Genomic DNA, 21,676 nt, shown 5'->3' with positions numbered 1-21,676 from the left:
GGCCAAAGAAATTTAAAAAAGCTACATTTTTCCTTCTGAAGTAATTCACACACCGCTTGAAGCGGCCTCTTTAATTTAAGCAACAGTGACATCAAAAGGTTGAATGTAGTATTGCAGGTTTTTCCCCTCTTTTTTTTTTTACCCCCCACACCCCCACAAAGTATTTCAGCACAATTTCATGTGATTGTATCCAGTCTGGTTTCAAGTGTTTCCATTTTTGTTGAGTGGGAGGGATTTTAATGTTACAAAATCTGTGATGAAGCATTTCATGACTGGAAGGAATATATTTATTCAGCCAAATCACTTTCACATCCGGCAACAGGAAGAAAAAAATAACAGCATTGTCTTAAATTCCAGCATTTAAACATAATATGTCAAACAAAGTGGTTTAAGTATGAAACATGAACAAAAAAAACATATTGAGTGTCGTTGATATCGGTGATTTACAAAGTTAGTCAAGGTCAATGAAATTGTCATTGTCGGTAAAATATATTGTGTTTAAACGCAGTCAAGGCATGTGGGTGACTTTTTGAAAAATGCCTTTTAGTAAAGCTTCTGTGAGAAATCGCCCTTTGGTTGTGACCACAGTGACCTCCTTCATCCTGCGGAGAGCGCTCGACGGTCCTTCGGCTCTTTGGCGCGGTGCTTCCACTTCTAATGAGACATCAGAACAACGTCTTGGTCAGAATTTTAAATCTGTGAACACAGCCGACGGAAGGGACGCACACATTCGGTTCATGAATCATGCGAGGAGAACAAGAAGAAATAAAAAAAATTGTTTTTAAAATGCATTGTTATTGTTTTGCAAGTGAAAGCTGCAGGCGAACCAGGCTGCTTTTCTGCGTCTTTGCCCAGTCATGAAACATATATAACAGTCGACTTACCCGGTTAGTGGCGGAACAGGCGGATGAAGAAGGCGCAGACGCCCTGCATGGACCTCCAGCAGTAGTAGCGGGCCACCCTGCTGGCGGAGCTCTCCGCGGGCGCCGTGCTGGGCTGCGGGCTCTCGGTGCGGGAGGTGGTCGGTGGCGCCGGGCTGCTCTGCGGCGGATCGCCCCACGAAAAGACGTTCCTGACAGCTTTAGGCGGGTCCGAACGCGTCACGGCGCCGGACTGGGTCACGGCGGAGGCGTCCGACTGCGAGAGCGAGGCCGACTGGAAGGCCATCTGCGAGTCGTCGGGGGCTTTCTTGCACATGTGAGGCCTGAGGAGCCTGGGGCCCCGGCAGGCGTTGTGCAGCTTCCTGAGGTTCCACGTGATCTGGACGAAGAAGTGGCGCGGGTTCTTGTTGTAGGGGCGGCAGGTGTGAGGCATGCCCAGGTACTCGCACCAGTAGGCGTGCTCCGAGCCGTGGCAGGAGAGCCGCAGCTTGGTGTACTCGCCCTGGCCGGTGATGAGCATGCTGCACAGGTCGTCGCCCTTGGTTCTGAACTGGATGGGTTCGTCCCAGATGCTCTGGCCATCGCTCCGGGCCACGGCGGCCCAGAGGAGGCAGCGGCAGAGCAGCAGGAGCGCCGAGCTGGCGGGAGCGCGCATGGCCCTCGCCGAGGTAGATGTTTCCTGAGCGTGAGGAGAAGAGGTGTGAGAGGCCGAGGTTGCCTCCCGCCTTTTATTGGCGGGACGGCAGAAGGAGCTTAATTCAGGTCTGGGAGGGGAGCGAGAGAGAGAGAGGGAAAAACAAGGTAGTTAACATAGCGTAACACAGCTGAGAGGGAGGGAGGAGGAGAAGAAGAGTGATGACGTCGGCAGGAACCGAGGGCCAGATGTGGACGCTCACGTTTTTTGCTTAATGTTGTACAAGAAGAACGCAGAGCAGGTTTGCGTTAAAACGGGCTGAAAAATTTAAAGGCGTAGTTCGAACTAACATAAAAAAAAAATCAGCTATTTTCTACTGATGGCACATAAATGGAGGATCACAGAGCCAATCAGAGGTGGCAAAAGTATTCACGTTCATTCTGTACTTACGTTAAAGTATGGGTCGCAGTGTAAAAAGCACTCTGGTAAAAGTTTTTCGCCCGTCAGTATTTCAGTACGATGACAGGCGAATGTCAAGTTACTGCTGCCGTCGCCGGAGGCTTTGAGCAATTATGAAAACAACTCCATTTAGAATTTGCCCGCCTGCTGCAGAGAACATCTCAATTAAAATGGAACTGCAGGATGTCTGAGGATGAACTGGCATCCCTGGCAGCCCTCTAGTTGCAGCTTGCAGCCACAAGAGCGTCTCCCGCCACCTCGCCTCCAAACCCCCGTCCAACCAAAAGCCATTAGTCGGCGGTCCCGACTGCAAGGAAACGTGAGTCAAAATCGTTGACACGTGGTCGACTGAGCCTCGGCGCCGTTGTTTGCTCACGCCGCGGGCCAACAGGGCGCAAGAGATGCCTGGAAAGGAGCAGAGGGGGTTACATGGTTGTTAGGGCACGGCTTAATGTTGGGTGGGGTGGGATTTGAAGTAAGACGCTTTATTTTCTCGCCATCTAATAAAAATGTATCTCGTCGCGGGGGTGACGTCGGACGAAAAAAAAAAAAAAAACACACCAGGAAAAGATTTCACAGTAACGTGCTAGTAGTTACTGCTAGTAAGCAAAAATGGGGGATTGCATTTGTTGTGAAAATGCACGAAGAAAACATTCAAACAAGCGGAGTGTTTTGTCAACTTATCGATTAAAAAAAAAAAGAAAAAAATGAGTTTATGCCTTCTGTTTTGCTAGTTTCCTGTTGTTGCTGCAGCGAAGGCTGTGCATTGTAGCTGAGTTTGGCCTCCACTGCGCGCTGCATGAGACCCAGAACAAGATAATAGCCTCCTGTTGAAAATAGCTGACCAGTAACGACCAAGTGGGCTGAAGCCGAGCGTGGCACCGTCTCATAAAGCCTTTTGTGAGTTTTGCCAGTTTTGTTTGGATTCCGGTGTCATAAAACTGCCAACAATACATTCGCATGATGTTCTATGTTGAGAACGGAAGTCATATTCAAATAGCAGAAGCAGATCTGACCGTAGGAAAATTGGGTCTTAATCTCATTGTACATGCAAGCGTCAAAAGGCACTCTTCATATTCTAAAAATATTTCATAAATATTCAACCACTATTTCACGATTCGTCTCGAAAATAAAACCTTTTTTTTGCAAAGGGGGCGGGGCCTCTTCAGAGCAACCTTGAAGTTTGACAGGACAAACTTTATGTCCGTCACAGTTGAAACAGCCAATTAGAATCCTTTGGTGCCAATGGAGCCATTTGGCAACAGCACAGACATTGACACTATTTCCAATCACCTTCGTCTTTTCTCCTGCGCCCCGCCCCCTTTTTGCCATTGGCTGTTTGGCAACGTGTTTGCAGAACACACTGACACTGAAACAATAAGGATAAGAAAACAATTGATAATCAAGAAACTGTGGTTCCATTTCATGTTTTATTCACAATTTTTACACTCTTCTCACCACCACATGCTCTTCATGCACGGCTCCGTCAGTGCCCAAGTGTGGAGTCTCACAATTCAAAAATTTCCCTTCAGTGTTTGCATACACAATCACCTCCTAAAAACCGCGTGTTCAGCATGTCCTCCTTTCCTTCGTTCTCTTTCGCTCTCTTTTTATATAAAATAGCTCACATCCAGACTCTGGCAGGCGAGAACAGCAAATGATGGTCCTGCCAGTGAGAACACAGAAGTAAAATATCCATCCGAGAAGAAGTTGGTTATCAACATGAAAGCTGAAAATCTCACTTTCTTCTAAAAAGAAGGGCGGCGTACAGTTAGCGGAGACATTGAGATGCAGTCATTAACTCTACCTTGCCTTTTTTTTGAAAGTTGTCTCCTATGGATCCTGACACTGTGTTTTTTTTAGCGGTTCTGTGAAAAATCTGACCTCCCCCCCCACCTGCGCGAACTGCAACCAGCTCGTAGGGATGTTTCACCTCCTATTGGATTCAAAGCACAGGAGTACATCATCCAACAACAAGCGGGTCGCTGCTCACAAGAGGTGGTTTCTCAACCCTTAAGGTGACGTTTGGAGCTTCCTGCTCCTCCCAACAGACACATTTTGATTTGATTGACAGAGCACGCTCGAGCCACCAACGGAATGTCTGATTGTCTACTATCACGATACACACTCGACAAGTAGCTGCAAGTCTACGCTGTAAACATGGAGGCATGATAGGTGGGACTACTAGATTGGCATCCCCTAAACACGTTAGCGTTCGGCATTTTTCCTCCGGAGACACAAAGCAAACGTAGCCGCCGAATACATTCACTTGTTCGGTAGCTTCAAACTTGTATCCGTAGCTAAGATAGCGCACGTCTTCGAGAAAAACAAACAAACGATAGAAATGTTACTGATAAGCGCACTAATGACCTAAAGTGGTACCTTAGAAAAACAAGAAAACACAATTTGGCTTGAGAAAGAAGTTCTCCATTTTTTGAATGATCATCATTAGAAAGCAAGAAAATATATATATATATAAAAAAAAAAAATACGTATAAAGCAAATGAAATCAGCACGATAACTTGCATGGTTAGTCAGTCACCTATTGAACAAAACTACGCTCTCTTAACAATGCTCTGACTTTAAGCATGTGGCTAAAGTAAAACATAAAAAAATCCAGCTAAACTTGTAGGTAAACTGGTGTTGTGTGGTTTTAACTGGATACAGTTTCCCAACTTTTGCTTTTAATCCAGTGAGAGCCAACTGAAGCATGATTAGCGAGTCAACAAATGTTTTCTTTTTTTTTTTTTTTTACAAATAACATTGTCTACAATTTTCACAGCTAAAGCATTTCATCCAATGACATGGCGATTTAAACAGATTAAAACCATCCAAGGTGTTTTGAAAGAAGTTTGAACTGTCAGGTTTCTTGTAAAAACACGTCAACTAGAAAAACAGGGAACTTGTTGAGGCGACTTCACAGCACAGTTCAACTGAACCTTGACTCACTTACTATCACAATATTTTAATTTATTTGATTAACCATGCCTGCTCTTGGAGAACTTACTGCCACCTAGTGGTCTGGAGTGCTTGTTTTCAAGATAATTTGTCATACGGGATGAATGGAAAGGGAGGAAATAATCTATGAACCATGACAATAAAAATAGATGTGTGTACATCAGATTGCGGCCTTAATTAAAAAGATATGTGACCATATAAAAAGCATTAGTGGATTTTTTCCTCTGAGAAGGAGCACATCTGTAAAACTGCCGAGCTGACAAATACATCTAAAAGGCAACCAATCAGAAGTGATTCCTCCTAATCCGGTAAGACTCTGCATCCCCTTCTTGAAATTGTAAACACTGTTTAAGTCAAGGTGAATTCATGCGAAGTTTCCTCGTATTCATCACAAAAAAACATCTGGGGGATCAAGAGGATCCGTTTAAATCTCTGCCATTTGGTTCTGAGTCCCACGCGTGACACATCCGCTCCACGTGCAGGAGGAAGGAGAAGAAGAAGATGAAGAAGGAGGAGGAGGAGGAGGAGGAGGAAAAAAAAAAATTCTTGCCGTGTCCTTACAGTCTTCTCCTCTCAAGCACCTTTTAAACGAGAAGGAGCCACAAAACATCGTCTGAGGTTTTTGTGTCCGAACCAGTGTAAACGCAGACACGGCCGTCCTCGTTTGGTAGAAGGGGGGCGTTGGGGGGGATGAAAGAAATGAGAAGAAAAAGCAGAAGAAGCTTGGCTCAGACTGGTGCAGAGGCGGTTTTCATGTCCAGCAGATAGAGAGAAGGTTGTGGATCAGGTGAGTGTGACGCCTCCGTCCCTCTTCCGGTGGAGGAAGACCAGAGCACAGCGAGCGTCTCCAGGTCCGTGTCCACAAACAGATCAGGAACAGAGCTGCGGACAGAGTTGGGAGCAGTCAAGACAAAATGTTCGAAACTAAATTTTACAAGCACGCACGTGATTTATTTCACAGGTTTGTGGCGAAAACAGGAGAAAGAAGCAGGTTTTGGAAAAGGGAATCCCTTTCAAGTTGGAAAGTGACCGGATGAATCATCTTCCTGCTGCCAGTTTGCTTCTTCACTGCCGAGGTAGCCCAGCATTCTCATCTCCAAATTTGGATTTTCAACTGAATAGTGGAGTCTATCTTTTTTTGTTGTTGTTTCCAGCGGCACTACTGGCTGCAGCTTCTGCTCTTTTCTAAAAATTCAATTTAGTTTATTTTTTCTTTTCTAGTATCTTTAGCCAAACGATGCTTTTACATGGCGGTTTTATTACTGAGAGACACAAACCTGCTCGAACAATATTCTCATGGATTACCCCAAAAATGTATTTTGACCAATACATCGATTTGAACAACATTGCACTTTTGACACAAATCATTTTTTTTGCCAGTTTAACCGACATCTATATCAGTTGCCTCCCATTTGAGAGTAAAATGTTTCCAGGCTGAGTCGGAGACCTCCGGCAGACCTACCAGAGTACATTACAACGTTAAATGGATTTGATGGTTGTTGTATTTCTAACTGTTGATCAGTCAGCTACACAGCCATGTGCGGAGGGACACTTACCATGGCCAACTCTAGTTAGTGTTCCAGGGCACTGGAAGAGTCGCATGTTGGGAATAAAAGAAAGAGGAAATAAATTACCATTAACATTTTAACTTTTATTGTTTAGTAAACACAGTTTTTCTTTTCTCTGTTTAAATGGCTCCAAAAAATATTGAATTCATTTTGAAATACAAGACACGAGAGGTTGGTGAAATCATTAGTAGTTCAGAATCAGTAGTTCTACAGAAAAACCGCTTCGACGGCAATGACTGAAAGTTCTGTTCATTAACTGGGTGACAGGATATTAAAGTTGAAATTTCCAAGCATCAGATTATGTGTTTTGACATTACAAAATGTTCCAATATAGACAAAAACATTCTCGACTGCTCTACAAACAAGTCGGTTTTCAGCGACCATTTATCTTTTTATTTTATTTTCTTTTTATTATTATTTTTTTTAATAAACCCCCAAAAGGACCTAAAAGGGAAATAAGTGCACTCGGATCCACTTTATTAAAGCAAACTAGCTAAGCGATGACAAGTAGTGGGACATAAATGTAAAGACGATGACATTTATGGCTCGTTAGTGATTCCAAAATTAGCAGTTCTCACCATGATGGATTTTTTTTCCCCCCTGCAAAGTCACCGTGAGCAGAAAAGCACTAAAACAAGCTGTGAAGAGGCGTTAGAGGAGTGTCAGTGGCAGGGAGGAGGAGGAGAGCAGGAGCAGAGGACACACATGCAAAACAACAGAGGCGAGCTCACCGCTGTTGGAAAAAAAAGGAAAATTAAGTTTGGAGGAAAAGATTTAAAAGAAAAAAAAGCAAACAAACACGGAGGAAAAGGAACGGATCCGCGGCGTCGCTTCCCAGTACCTTTCAGGAGCCGGAACCACAGTGGGCTCCCCGTCACCAGTCAATGTGTCTCGGAGGAGCGGAGGCCCGCGGGAACCTGTTGATAGTTTCGTAGGTAGGGATGCTGGCAGTGCACGGACACACACACACAAACACACACAAACACACACACGTGCACAACGTTAACATCACAGCACCGAACAGAGCCGCTCCTCCTCCTCCTCTGTTAGTCTCTGAGGGAAGAGGAGCAGCCTGGTGGTGAAGAGAGCAGAGCAGCCTGGCAACGCAGCTCTGGTGCTGCTGCTGTCACTGGTGCAACACCAGGTGTTCTGGTACACACACTACCAGTCAAAAGTTTGGACACACCTTCTCATGCAACTTTACAGCTTTCTACACTGCAGACAGATACTGACGACATCAAATATATGAGCAAGATATATGTAATTATGCAGCAAAAAAGAAAAACGTTAAATAACTCTAAATATGTTTTTATGAAAGGTGGCTGTTCTGACCTCTTTGAGTTATTTGACACTTTTATCGTTTCCTACATAACTCCAAGTGTGTTCATATGTAGTTTTGATGCATTCAGTGAGAGACTGCAATGTCAATAGTCATGAGAATGCAAGGACAGACATTAAAGTCCTAGGGTGAGTCCAATCTTTTGACATCCATTTCAAGAGCCGTGCATTTGCAGCTTCACTACAGTTACACTCATCAATTTTTCCCATACAGGGCCTCAATAAAAGAATGAAGCAAAACTGGGCGATTTGGCCATTTAGCTGCTGTGCTCTCTTTTCTTTCACTGGTTGGTCCATCCAAGCGCGACTTAAAAAAAAAACAAAAAACATGCAGTTAGATTCATTGTTAGCTCGACAACGTGGCTGAAACGTAAATCAAAAGAAGCCGCAGCAGCCGCAGCAGCACACTGGAGCCGGACATGCTTGCCTCTCTCTGAACAAAATGATCAGGTGCACGTTGGTCGGACTTTGGCTGACTCTGAACAAGAGGGAAAGGGGAGATTTGCTTTTTCAAACAGGTGCAGAGACGGAGAGCATGCAGGGTGTTAGTTTGAGATCCGGCTGCCTGAGGACCACACGTGGGCTTCGTTCGGCAAAATCATCAAAAGACTGAGAAGACAACGCTCAGTTTGGGGGCATTTCAGCTTCATTTGAAGGACTCTTGGTTGAATTATTTTTGGTGTAGCTGGCAATGAGCTCTAATCAAAGCCATCACTTCCTGACTGGGGATGACCAAATTCAAGTCAAAGTAGCAAACTGTGTTCATCCCAGTGTTAGCCCAGTGAGCTTCTCCACTGGCGATGCTCTGGACAGTCCCCAGTGCATTGTAATCGCCAACTTTTCATTTTCAATTGAACGTTGGAGACTATCTATTCTTTGCAGGGTTCATCTTCACGCTCAACATGCCCAGACTGAGAGCGGTCGGCAAAACAAACACAAACTGAAACAATGTAGCGTCGAGGTTTCATTGAAAATCTCCTCCACGGAGCTCCGCGCCGTGCTTGAGTTTCCTGCAAACCCACCAGCTCCCAGCATGCACTTGCTTGTCAACGTGTCATCGCGCTACAGAATAACAACTAAGAGCATGCCTCCACCACCACCACCACCACCACTCCCACCTCCACCTCCACCCCTCACTGCATGCACAAGCAGGAGCGTCAGGACATTTACCTTGTCATCATGGGGTTGGGAATACCTGCTGATCGCTCGCTATGATAACCATTATTACCAATTTCCATACTGAAAACAAAACAATGTGTTGAACAAAAGGGATGGAAAATGTATCATGAGAGAGGTGGCATGCCGAGTCACTTTTTGGAGTAAAAAAACAAACAAACAAAAAAACGATGCTTTGATTTTGAAGTAAATCTTTTTTCCTCGAAGATACGCTTACTTCCCAATATAAACAGCAATGTTTTATTTACACTTTAGCTTACAAAAAAAAAAAAAACAACAGGTGGACTTTCTTCAATATATATATATATTTTTAAGGTAATGATTGCAAGAGCCCTTGGTGATAGATAAGGGACACTTTTTTTTTTCCCCACAAGGTAGCACACCACAAGAAGCCACACACCGTCCACCCAGTAGAGCAAAGTCCAAGCGGCGAGAAACGGGAAAAAGATCACCAGCACCGAGAAGTTTTCAGTAAACACTTTCTATTTACAGGATCCAGAGAGAAAAGAAAGCACAGAGTGACGGGTGTGGGTGAGAAGATGGAGGAGTGGCGAGGAGAAAGGCTTACGTTTTCATGGGAACTGTCTCAATGCTATGAAGGTACGCACACACACATACACACAGACACACACACACACACACACACACACACACACACGAGACAAAACATAAAAAAAAAGAGAACAGACAGTTATCCGAGTGAGCAGCGAACACAAACGCACCAGTTAAAGCGGCTGCGGTCGGTCGGTCGGTCGGCAGGTGACGCCGCCGCCGCCCGACATTGTGCCAAGAGCGTGAAGGAGTCGCGGGACTCGCAACGGAAAGAAAGAGAAAACTGACAAATGAGTCAACGCCTCTTTGTAAAGTGCCGAGTGCTTGACAGAGAGGAAGGACGGCGGAAGAAAAGAATACGGACTATGGGAGGATGGAAACAGCAGGAATGGTTATCACAAAGTAAAGTGCCAAGTCCCCGAAACGGAGGAACTGGGAGGAAGAGAGAAGAAGGAGGAGAAGATGAATCAGCAATAAACCCAAAAAATGTTGATTTCATTTTATAGCTGCTGTAAAACAGAAGCAGTGGAACAACTTTTTGCAGCAGGAAAAAGCAGAAGAGCAAAGGAAGTCCTGTTGACGGCAGAGTATTTTTCTCAAGATTTTTCTCAAGATTTTTCTCAAGATGGGCGTTGGCCATGAAAACTTCAGCCAGTGCGTTCAGACCAGGCATGGGCAAACTACGGTCTATGAAGGCCGTTACGCTTTTTAATCCGGCCCTCTGAACTTTAAAAAATTCATATTAATACTCAGTAAGTCATAAAATCTGCTGGATTTCATCCATTTCTTCAGTGTTTTAAGAGTCATTTCAATAAAAGATCTGAATACAAGACACCGACTTTGTTCAAACTTTGCTTCGCTTCATTTTCCACTGACATTAAAGCCGCCTGTAGTGTTTTCTACTTATCCCTCAAATTTTTAGAACCCAGTGTGGCCCACCAGTCCCAACGTTTGCCCAGCCCTGGTTTAGACAGAAGCAGCGGAGGGAGACTCACTCGTCGTAAACGTCCTCGGTGTCCATCCTGCGGTAGAACTTGGCCAGTTTCACCGCCAGGATGATGCTCGGCAGCAGGAAGAGAGTGCTGCAGCCCAGACCCATCCAGAACGTGTTCTGGAGGACAAGAAGAAGAAAAGACAAAGAAAACAAGACGCTGTGATGAACAGGTTTTGCATTCATCAACATTTATATTTGCTCATTTTTGAGGGCATTTTCCTGTCTTGTTCTTGTCATGATTTTCTTGAGAAAGAAAAGTACGACATGCAAAAAAAAAAAATGCCTTCAATCCTTTCAACATGTTCTGATATCCACATCAAATCATCCACGGTGCTGCATCTTCTGTGACGTCTGTGAGGAAAAGATGGTTCTAGAACTTCTTTAGCTGTCTGTCTCTGTCTCACAGTCACAAAAACTATGTGCACTTATTTTAATTTCCGCTTTTTCAATTATGTGCACATCAGAAGAAAAAAAAACCCAATGACAGCAAAGGTACATCGGTTGTTATTGTTGTTTTTGTTGTTTCCTGTCTCTGGATGGCAATGGAGGAAACAGCTCCTTTCCCAATTTTGCTTTTTACTATTTCAAAACCAGTCAGTCAAGTCACAATACATCAAATTCAACTGTATTCCTTATTCTATAATACGGATGCTGATAAAGAACAGATTTCACACGAGGAAAAATAAAACCTTGTTTAAAACAAATCGACACAAATATTTTAAAAGCAGCCCGTCCTGTGATGGACACAGGATTATTACCATGGAGTCCACGATGAAGCTGCAGGTGATGATCTCCACCGTGTCCAACATGTTGCTGAAGGGCTCGCACGGCGCCACCTCCAGGGCCAGCTGCAGAGAGCAAGATAGAGACGGTGAAACAGCCTCAGCGCTGCAGGTTCCGGCTGCTTCCTGTCAGCTTCTTGTTCTCTGTTGTTGTTGTTGTGTGTTTGAGGTGAACAGCGGGGGCTTCTGTGGGGGCTTCAATGGATTCCTAAATTTTGCTTCAGCAGCAACCAAAAAACCCCTCGGAGCGAAACTCCTCAGAGTTGCGGAGGTTGTTCTGTGACTTTATGTGTGCCATCTTCACGCTTGCCGCGCACAGACCGTGCACAGTGGAGCCCAGCGCTCTCGCTCTCTCTGTGTGAAGCCCCCCTTTTGGATTTTAAAGAGGAGGGAATGTCGGAGACAAAACAACAAACACTCACGGCTTTTTTCACCCACTCCACGTACTGCTGGAAGTAGCCGACGATGGTCGCTGAGAACTTCTGAGTCTCCTGCAGCAGAAAGAAACGGGAAAATTACACAATGGGTGATAGTAGCAATAATATCGAATTCTGGTATCGGTATTGATTGATATCAGGGAGATAAGATTGATACTTTAGATTTGTATCTGGACATTGCATTTGTATACATTGATGACTATATTTACATCTACTACAGGGTTGTCTATTAAGTTGTTTTACCTTGTCTCGATACATGACTGTGACAATAATCCCAGTAGAAATTGAATGGGGGGCAAACACGCTGCTCTGTATGGAGACTTTATGCTTCAAAGGTTCAAAACTATTTTCAATTTACCTTAAACTCCCAAATACTGTCCTGGGTATTAACTAATTAATAATCCACAAGGGGGGGGGGGGGAGATCACGAGAAAACTTAAAAGGTGGTGAAAATACAGATCTGAAGCCGATTCTTACCCGGTTGATTACGTGCGTTGCATTATGGGAGATGAGGAACTGGGCGGCTTCGATGGCGTCGATGACCGCCAGGACTTTATTCTGTGGGAGGATAAATGAGATTTTTTAGGCCAAACAGTGGCTCCCACTGCTGACATGGGGCGGACGGTCGGCCGGCCGGCTCACTCACCGGCAGGTCTGAGGCCGTTCTCTCCAGATACCTCATGCTCTGGTTCAGCGCACTCTAGGAGAGAAAGTGAGGGGGGGCCGGTGTCAGAAACGTGATGACAGAAACGTGATGACAGAAACGCTGGTGGACACGACTGGAGGTTTTTTTGAACGCCACTGAAGCACAGACGGAGGCCACGCACGAACAATGAATAAATTAAACCAAAAAAAACGTACAAGCCACAGTCTCCAAACAATATTCTGCTTTTATCGATGATCATGCCGAGGAATAGCGTTCCGAAATTAAATATCCCCACGGTGGAAGAAATGAAGCGCTTCCTGCTGGAAGCCACAGGGCTTCTCCTCCTCACCTGAACCACCGGAGCCGAGTCTCATTTCTTCTATTAGCAATGGATATTTAATAACTTGGAACAAAATCCTTTACATTTCAACAACAGAGTGTGACACTTTTTTTTTTTTTTTTTTTCTTAAAGATAACCACAAACACACACAAACACACACACATGGGCACGGCACTGTATAACACACCTAAACACCTGAACAAGTCGATAGGTTTCTTGTTTAACTGCCACTGATGGGAAAATGTCTACATGTTCTGCATGATGATGAGGACACTAAGACGCACAGGACGGACACAGTTCTGCTTACCCGCGCTCTAACATATTTCTTCAAGGTGACAAAAAAAACAACAAAAAAAAGCAAAAGGAAAAACATAAACAAAACTGCTTTAAAATCAGCTTTTCAATAGAAGCGTGGAACCGTTGCCATTGACAGGAGGAAGGAAAATAACCCTGAAATTATCACTTTTGTTTTCAGCTCACACAAATGCCTGAGGGTTTAAAAACATCCTGCTTCATTAACGTTGAATAAAGGAGGAGCCTTCAAGGTCGACGCCCTGTTAAAACTATACTGCTATGACAATTAAGGCTCAGGATGAAATATCACAGAGAGGAGCGATTGGGTCAATTATCGCCATTTAGAAACCAGTGATGTGCTATTGTAGACAGCCATGTCTGCCCCGCCAGAAAATGTTCTCTTTTGTTTCATCAGGGGGGGGAAATAATACGTGACCAACATTTTGGGATTTTTGCCCCTAAGCTGCACTATTTCTGGTCATTATTTTTTCGTGTCTCAGAGTGGCTTGGAGCAACCACCAGTGAAGAGCAGGTGAGGATGCGCTAGGTTCACTCCCACTTGCAGCTGCAGCTCGTGAGTGAAAAAAAGAACTGAGTTCAACCACAAAAAACAACAACACAACAGGCCCTGTGGCTGTTGTGTTGTGGCATCTCTCTCTTTTTTTTTTTTTTTATCACCAAACTTTGAACTTGGCTCTCTTTCTCCCCCCCAAATTGTTGTTGTTGACAACAAGCAAAGAAAAACAGCGAACGAATGTTTGCCAAAAAAAAAGAAAAAAAAAGATCATGTTTCTCTTTGTTTTCCAGGCAGTTTTTCTGGGCTGTGGTAGCATGAAAGCGAGAGCTCAGCATGGTGTGAATAATGCAGAGGGCGAACGACGGCGGTCTCACCATGGCCTGCTCCATGGGGATGATCTGCTGACTGTGGATCTGCCGCAGAGTCCCGGCGTGGCCTTTCAGAGCAGTCTGCAGGCCACCTCTGGGCTGGAAGAGAAAACAGAGCAGGTCGACGACCCTCAATCGCAGCTCCAAAGGAAAACAAAACTCAGACTTTACACTTTTTTTTATGGGCTTTGTTGTCATTCTTTATTCACGAGTTCAGAAGTTATTCCGCTCGCTGCAAACACATCATCAGTTTTGTTACGACTCAAACCCTCAACCTTTCTGTTTTTTGTTTTTGGAGTAAAGTGGTGCAATTCAAATTTTTCCCCTCCCCCCCCCCCCCCAAGTCTCTTGTGAGTCATAAAATTCACAGCGTTGCGCAGAGAAATTGTTCCCATCTGTGGCAAAAAGACAACCTTTGGCTCTCTCAAATTCAAGCACGTTGTCGCTCTCACACTCTCTGCTTTTAAAGCAATAAAAAGGTTTTTCACGCAGGGTGCAAAGTCACCGCCGCCGTGTCTCTCTCTCCGTCACCATGGCGACGGCCGGCTCCCGACGGCAGCGGAGGACGAGGGCGACCTCCGTCTCTCTGCACCTTTCACCTCGCGTCAGAAGCCCCTCCTCGGTTCTGAGGGGCGACTTGATTTGCGGCGACAGTCAGCGGGGTAGAAGGAAGTTGGCCGCTCTGGGATTCTCTCTGTCGTTAAGGGTCGGGCGACCGTTTCAAACGGCGGAACTTTGCAGCAAAAAAGCAAAAAAAAAAAAAAAAAAAAAAAGCGAGGTTTTATTTTTAGAAGCCAAACAAGCTGCTCCTCAACTCACCATGAGGTCCGTCTGGGCCTCCAGGTCTCTGGCGAACGACAGCAGGTCCACCACGGTCACCCCTTTGTTGACCTGGAGACGAGCAGGTGGGCAGAGAGAGGGAACAAAACAGATCAACTGGTTCAGATAAACAAATACGGAGAGAATTTCAACATGCAAACTTGTGGAAAAATGCAATAACCTAAAAACTTTATGGATATCATAGAAAATAAAATCTACTTTCCATCCATTTTCAGAGAGAAAGACCCCAGGCCCGGAATCAAACCAACAACCTTCTTTGTTGGGAGACCGCAGCGCTAACCACTGCGCCACCGCGTCGCCCAAAATCTGCTTTCATGATCATTATTATTACCACAAGTCAACACGTCAACTGCCTGTTGCCTCATTTTCCGCCTGGTCTCCTCCGTCTTGCAGGTGTGAAGCAGCCGAGTGGATGCAAGCCGTCGATAAGCCAATCAAAGACAAACCCTCGCGCGTCACACATAACTAGCCTCCCATTGACTTTGTGCCACGACGGCGCCGGTCACGCTCCCGGCCACCTGAGTGCATGTCGGTGCTGCAGCGTTGCGTTGTTGTGTGTGCGATAACTTCCTGTGAGCTTTGTGCCCTCAGCCTTCACACTCACACACGGCTGTTTTACTTATTATTTGTGCCTCTGCTTTGAAACAATCCTTCTAATTATTGCCTGGGATGTATTTATAAGCTGAATGATGGGACTTTGATTCTATCCTATTTTGTCTACGTTAAGCCCTCTTTATTATCTGCGTTGCAGTTTAATCATGGCTTGTGGCCATTCAGACAAAGCACTTGGCCTTGTACAATGGATGTATTTACATTGTTGTGTGATTTCTTCCTGTGTTGAGCTGCTTTCACACAAATCAAGTTCCTATTGTATGAATAAAGTTATTTGAACTGAATTGAAAGAAGATCACTTTCCCTTGACAGTGGGCCGTCCAACAGTTTTCAGATAGGAACGTGACCCCTGGATGTCTATGTGTGTGTGTGTGTGTGTGTGTGTGTGTGTGTGTGTGTGCTACATTGAATAGAACCAATTCAAGCTTTATGTTTCTCTCTCTCTCTCTCTCTCTCCCTCCCTCCCTCCCCCTGGGGAAATAACTCGGAGTGAACATGACAGGCAGAGTGTTGGGAAAAGGCTCCATCTTCACCTCAGTGTGGTTGCATATTGTTAAGATCTCAGCCTGAACTCACTGCTCAAATGCCTTCAAGACAAGACCCATACGAATTAAAAGTCAGTCTGCAGAGCGTTTCAGACCCGTCGGGTGTTTCATTATCTAGTTTGGTGTGTCTGTAAATGTGTGTGTTACTGTGTGTGTGTGTGTGTGTGTGTGTGCGTCTCACCTCCTCCAGGTAGTCTGCGTAGTTTATTTCTGCGAGCCCTGCTTCGGAAAAGTCCAACAGGTTCCGCTTCCCCTCCGCCTCCAGCAGGATGATGCCCCTCAGGTCGATCTTGACGCCGTCCAGCTGAGCCACGATGTCTTTGGTGAACTGTTCCCGCACGCACACACACACACACACACACACACACACACACACACACACACACACACACACACACACACACACACAGGAAGAAGCTGTACTAAAGTGGCTGTACGTCGGTGTCCTCCACTAACTGCTGAGAAGCCTTGAGGCTGCGAGGGAAGTTTCTGTGTTATTTTCCTGCAGCCGGGTCCAGGTGCACTTCAGCCAGACGAGGCGTCAAACTTCTGATGACTCGAGAGACATTTTTTCCCGGCGTAGAATGAAGACAAATGACCCGGCCGCAAGAAGCAGACACTCTGTCGGGCATTTCAGCTGAGACCCAGAGCCATTTTGCCAGCTGGCAGGGGAAGTAACCGCTGAATGTGTCGCACATACAAACTTGCCGGGCTCGTCTTGGCCGTGGGGGGAAAAAAAAAAAAAATGTCACTTTTAAAATGAGGATTCCTGAGACTCCATCACTCCCAGCTCGCTCGTGGGGATGTGTGCTAAAATTGCACCTCGTGTGTATATTTTAAACACGTCTTTAAAATGAAAATGAGCCAAAAGTAATTTCGCAATTTGAATCCTGTGGAGTTTGCACAAAAAGGAACTGAGAAAAACAGCAAAGTGTCGCAGAGATATTTTGTTCAGTCTGCTTTGAAGCAACGTTGAGAATTTTCGGAAGCGCTTGTATAACAGTGTGATTAATTAGTTGTATAATAACATCACATTCTAGCCTTGAGTTCATGAAGCGGAATAATTGGCTTTGCGAATATTATTTTGATGCGGGGTGGTTCCGGGTGGTGTTTGCATGTCGCTGCTGTTCAGCCGTGCAGGAACAGCAGCACAGAGATGAGATCAAGAGTGAGTCTGGACTTGACTGACCACCGTGGCGTTCAGGAAGGTGGAGATGTTGAAGACCTTGTCCAGTCGCAGCGCCGAGTAGATGCCTTTGTTCTCCTTGCAAGTGCTGAACAGAAGACACACGCAGAAAAGGAGGCAGTTATTTATTTATTTATTTTTTTTAAAGTCTTGAAGCAGAATGATTTGCTGCCCCCAAGTGACGGTGATTGGAAGTGCAAGAAAAGCTGACGTCTCACAAACAACCTCTGCACCTGTTGGTCCAGCCTGACTGACAAAAGAAGCAGTTGCAACAACTGCAGTGACTTCAGAGGAGGAATTGGATTCGGAATCAGATTCAGGATGAGCTGACAATAATGAGCAAAATGAGCAAATTTCAAATTAATGGATTTGCATGTGAGAAGTCACATATTTGACCTGTTTTCACATCCTCTCATTGTGGTACCAGTAGATCTCCAGAAAACAAAATTAGCCCTCTGTTTACAGCCAAACCCAAAGCAAGCAAAATCAGGGCAGGCTGAGTGAGGAAGAGGAGTTCATTCTGGGCTTTTCTCAGGAGGTTGAGCGGGTTGTCCAATGACAGAAAGGTTGGTAGTTCAAATCCCACTCCGCCCCAGTCTACCGTTGTGTCCTTGGGCAAGACAATTAACCCACACTGCCTCGCACGAACGTGAGTGGATGTTGGGTGGTTGGTGGTCGGAGGCCGTTTGGTGCAGACTGACTGCCAGGCTTCCGTCAGTCTGGCCCAGGGCAGCTGTGGCTTCACATGTAGCTCACCACCACCACCACCACCACCACCACCACCAGTGTGAATGTGGTGTGAATGAATAATGGGTTCAATGTAAAGCGCTTTGGGTGCCTTGAAAAGTTCTATGTAAATCCAATCCATTATTCTCATTTCTAAGGGAGTTTGCATGCACACAGATCGCTGTCAGAAAGCGCTGGTAAATTATGAATTCCGCACAATATGAAAGCTTTAAATATGAAGACATCGTTTCCTGCTTGAAGGCGTTTAGGACGGCTTCAAGGCGGAGCAGAGCGAACGCGACACAATAGCACTGGGACAAAGTGGCGTAACGCACACACTATCAGCGCTGCTTGCTTTCTACCGGGGCAGAGACGTGGCCGCTCTATTTGCGGATATAATGAACGAGGCTCCGCCGTTCCCGGTTACTCTGGATGAGCAGCGAAGATGATGAAAGCGGCAGTAACCGCCGAGTGAGGGAGTGAGGGAGGGATTCCAGGGGCAAATCGGCACAGAGAGCGGCGAAAAATGATGCTAATTAGCTACTCAAGGTTAATAGCTGCGCTCTCCCTTCCTCTCATTTGCATCCTTTGCATCTGTGGAATGGCACTGCGTGATGCCGCGTGACGGATGCAGCGATCCGACGCTCGTGCCCGCAACAAAAATAAATAGAATATGCTTGTCAGCGAATGAAAGGCGATTCTCTTTCGCTGCGGCGACGTCGGGCGCAGTTCTGTAACCGGATGCAAATACAAAATGCAGATCAGACAGTCGGCGGCGGCAGTAGGGTGCGAGGAGATTAATCATCCGCCAGAGCGCCGCGTCTCCAAGGTGTTCCCGCAAAACACAGTCACCCTAAATACATAAAGAATGAGTTTGCTTTGCCTGTAAAAGCTCTCTGCTGTCAGTTCCAGCTCAGAGTCGTTGTACAAGTAGCCCGGGATGAAGTTCTTCCACTCCGGGTTGACCAGGAAGGGGGTGTCTATCACCTGCAACATCAGGGAGGCAGGAAAAGTGATTCAAGGTAACCACAGACCAAAATACAGCAATCTTGCATAATACCAAAGAAATGGCATTAAACACAGCTATGGAAAAGATAACATTAACATTATACAATGTAAACAACATGTAGCATTACTAATATTGTGTTTTGGTGATGTGTGCAGACCAAGATCAAGGTCAAGATGATGTTTTCCATCATAACAACCTTGGTGCTGTTTGTTTCCTTATCAACATTTATTACATTAAGCACTTTTTGTTTGTAATGTGTGTGTGTGTGTGTGTGTGTGTTCATTTTTTTTTTAGCATAATCTGCCACTAGATGGTGCTAAACTTTACACATTGACCCTTTAACTTCTACAAGATTCCTACTTAATGGGAAAGAAAAAAAAAATCTCTTTTTAAAATGAACTTCAGCACTACGTCTTTAATAACTTGACCAGTTTAAACTCCGGATGTACTTGATATTTTTGCGTCTGCGTGACCTCCGCCCTGACTTGCCTTGAAGACCTCCTTGGTGTGGTAAGGCTCACAGAAAATCTTCTCCATGTTTCCTCCCAGCAGAAAGACGGTGGTCACCACCCCCATCAGCACCCAGGAGAAGATGAAGCTGAATCCGACGCCACTGTGGAAAACAGGCGCGGATGGACTCACACTCACCACAGTTTGGAGCAGCGGCAGCAGAATGCAGTGGCAAGAAGGCCACGCTGAGACTCACGCCATGAGCATGGTTCCTCCAGTGTTGGAGATGCAGCCCCGCGTCGTTGGGGAGGCGTGCTTGTCGTATCCCAGAGTGCCGCACAGCAGGCCCAGGTAGTTGAAGGCCAGGACCAGGACCACCATGCAGCAGAGGGCGATGCAGCCAATCCACCTGGAAGCAGCCGGCGAGAGGAGAGTTAGGCTGACTGGTATTCACGATACCAGACGTGTCAGTCTCGGGATTGATTCACATGATAAAGTATCAACATCCCGGCACCACGCAGCTGCAATGTAAATCATCCAGTTTTTAAAATTCAGAGTTATTCGCTTCTTATTATTATGAGCATGTAACAAATAAAAATCTTGAACTTTAATAAAAAGAAAATTATATACCGCTTGGATTTCCCTCGGCTGAACTTTCTTTTTTTAAAGCCTGATTTAATATTGAAGCGACATGAATATTTCATGACCACCTGTCATTAGTGCAAGCCAACATTACTTTTAAGCAGCTGAAAAAAAAAAACCTTGACAGAAAGAAGCTGGCTGCACTCACTCTGAAGTTTGAAGCGAGCTCCAGTATTGTTTTGTTTGGATGACGTACCTGTAGAAGTCTATTTTGTCGATCTCGGGGTAGTGGTCCTCGATCTTGGCGTGCGTGTGGCTGATGAAGATGGTGAAGTTGGACAGGCAGCTCTGCAAGGGGAACATCTTGGAAAAGCTGCTGATGTTTTTGCCGATGCCGTCCACCAGACCCTGGACGTCTAATGAGAGACAGACCTTGAGTTGAAGCGACAAACTGGACTGAAAATCTCAATAATTTAACAGTATTTGTCAATTTTAGCAATTTGGATGTAACACACGGCCTAGATGTATGAATACCGACTTACATTTGTTTACTTGCAATCATAAAGCAAAACGAGAAGCGAAAAACATTTTCAGACATTGTCCGTGGTCAGAGAAATGATTTCAATGAGTTCGCTGGAACCCTGACGGCGCAGAACTTACTTTCCACGAGACTTCTGGTCTGTTCGATCACCATGTGCGGCGTGTCGTTCAAGGAGGAATATCCCTGCGAAGAAAAAGGGGCGGGTCAACTGGAGAGTGAGATGGACGACACGAGAATCGCCGCTTGATTGGCGCTCCGTGCTCACCCTCTGGACGATGGCGCTGAGGTCGGTTTTCATGACTTCGTTCACCTTGGCCTGCTGAGTTCTCACAGTAGGTAGCTGAAAAACAAACAGACTGTGAATCAAATGCAAAAAAAAAAATATCTGAGATAATTTTCTTATGAACAGCAAAAAACAATCAAACAATAATTATAAGACTCGGAGTGGAGAATGCAAACAAAGTGTAATGCAACACTCCAGCATTGCCAGGAAAAGGCAACCAAGCTGGAAGAACTGTTAGGAAACAAACAAACAAAAAGCCTTTAAGGCACAAACTGTGGGATTTTCCACCACCTCATGGCCAGAAATAATATTACACACAGTGTTTATTTTAATTTCTGCTTTCTGAAGACCTGCTGTAGGAAATGTGGGACAGCATAACTGCTTCTTCACGAGTAAATACAGACTCTTGATTATATTTGGGAACTTTAAAAAAGATTTTCAATTTACCACCATGCCATCAGATCCCTTTAAATGTCCCGCAAGGGGGGCTGAAACCTGCAGGTGTCTGAACACAGTTTTCATCCGCGTGCGAGTGAATAAAATGTGCGTTCGCCGCCCTCACCCTGGTGAAGTTGGCGCTGATGTGCAGCTGCGACAGCGACTGGCGGATGTTGCGGCACAGCTGGGCGTAGGTGGCGTCCGACTCCTCGTCGTGGCAGCCCGGGTCGTTGAGCGTGCGCTGGATGCTGGTCCGGACCAGGCTCAGGTTGAAGGTGAGCTTCCCCGTTCCCTCCTTCAGCACCTCCAGACCCACGCTGGCGTTCTCCAGAGCCTCTTTGGTCTCTCTCATGGCTGAGGAGCAGAGACCAGCCATGAGGGAGGATGGAAAAAAGTTCTTAATTGAAGAATAATGTTTCCCTTTGACATATCTGGAAAGTGGACCAACAGAATTCCAAGCGATTACTGCAAGTTTGTGTCGTGAGCCCGGCAGCTGTCGACATTCACTGATTCGACTCCA

General features: G+C 45.6%; 2 protein-coding genes across 2 annotated transcripts in view; both read right to left on the bottom strand.

The window, feature by feature from the left end:
* Positions 1–837: 837 nt before the first annotated feature.
* Positions 838–1,777, bottom strand: fgfbp2a (fibroblast growth factor binding protein 2a). Its single transcript, XM_076048092.1, has one exon. It carries the CDS (start codon positions 1,534–1,536, stop codon positions 889–891), a length of 648 nt encoding a protein of 215 aa, XP_075904207.1. The 5' UTR covers positions 1,537–1,777; the 3' UTR covers positions 838–888.
* Positions 1,778–3,551: 1,774 nt separating this feature from the next.
* Positions 3,552–21,676, bottom strand: part of prom1a (prominin 1a) — a 61,018-nt gene continuing 42,893 nt past the window's right edge. Inside the window, exons 9-30 of the mRNA XM_076048230.1 lie at positions 21,281–21,510; positions 20,701–20,775; positions 20,555–20,618; positions 20,151–20,310; positions 19,569–19,721; positions 19,352–19,475; positions 18,737–18,840; positions 17,131–17,215; positions 16,123–16,269; positions 14,764–14,835; positions 13,951–14,043; positions 13,073–13,090; positions 12,426–12,479; positions 12,257–12,337; positions 11,765–11,833; positions 11,319–11,408; positions 10,562–10,677; positions 9,583–9,606; positions 9,009–9,077; positions 7,342–7,444; positions 6,489–6,519; positions 3,552–5,814 (exon numbers count right to left, since the gene is read on the bottom strand). Coding sequence (XP_075904345.1) covers positions 7,375–7,444; positions 9,009–9,077; positions 9,583–9,606; positions 10,562–10,677; positions 11,319–11,408; positions 11,765–11,833; positions 12,257–12,337; positions 12,426–12,479; positions 13,073–13,090; positions 13,951–14,043; positions 14,764–14,835; positions 16,123–16,269; positions 17,131–17,215; positions 18,737–18,840; positions 19,352–19,475; positions 19,569–19,721; positions 20,151–20,310; positions 20,555–20,618; positions 20,701–20,775; positions 21,281–21,510 — 1,898 coding nt within the window. The 3' untranslated portion in view covers positions 3,552–5,814; positions 6,489–6,519; positions 7,342–7,374. The remainder of the gene's footprint in view (positions 5,815–6,488; positions 6,520–7,341; positions 7,445–9,008; positions 9,078–9,582; positions 9,607–10,561; positions 10,678–11,318; positions 11,409–11,764; positions 11,834–12,256; positions 12,338–12,425; positions 12,480–13,072; positions 13,091–13,950; positions 14,044–14,763; positions 14,836–16,122; positions 16,270–17,130; positions 17,216–18,736; positions 18,841–19,351; positions 19,476–19,568; positions 19,722–20,150; positions 20,311–20,554; positions 20,619–20,700; positions 20,776–21,280; positions 21,511–21,676) is intronic.

Source organism: Nelusetta ayraudi, unplaced genomic scaffold (assembly GCF_046127955.1).
Source record: "Nelusetta ayraudi isolate G7.1 ecotype Tasmania unplaced genomic scaffold, CSIRO-AGI_Nayr_v1 ptg000097l, whole genome shotgun sequence".
In the NCBI taxonomy this organism is placed as follows: domain Eukaryota; kingdom Metazoa; phylum Chordata; class Actinopteri; order Tetraodontiformes; family Monacanthidae; genus Nelusetta; species Nelusetta ayraudi.
This window is presented reverse-complemented; position numbering and strand designations above follow the sequence as displayed.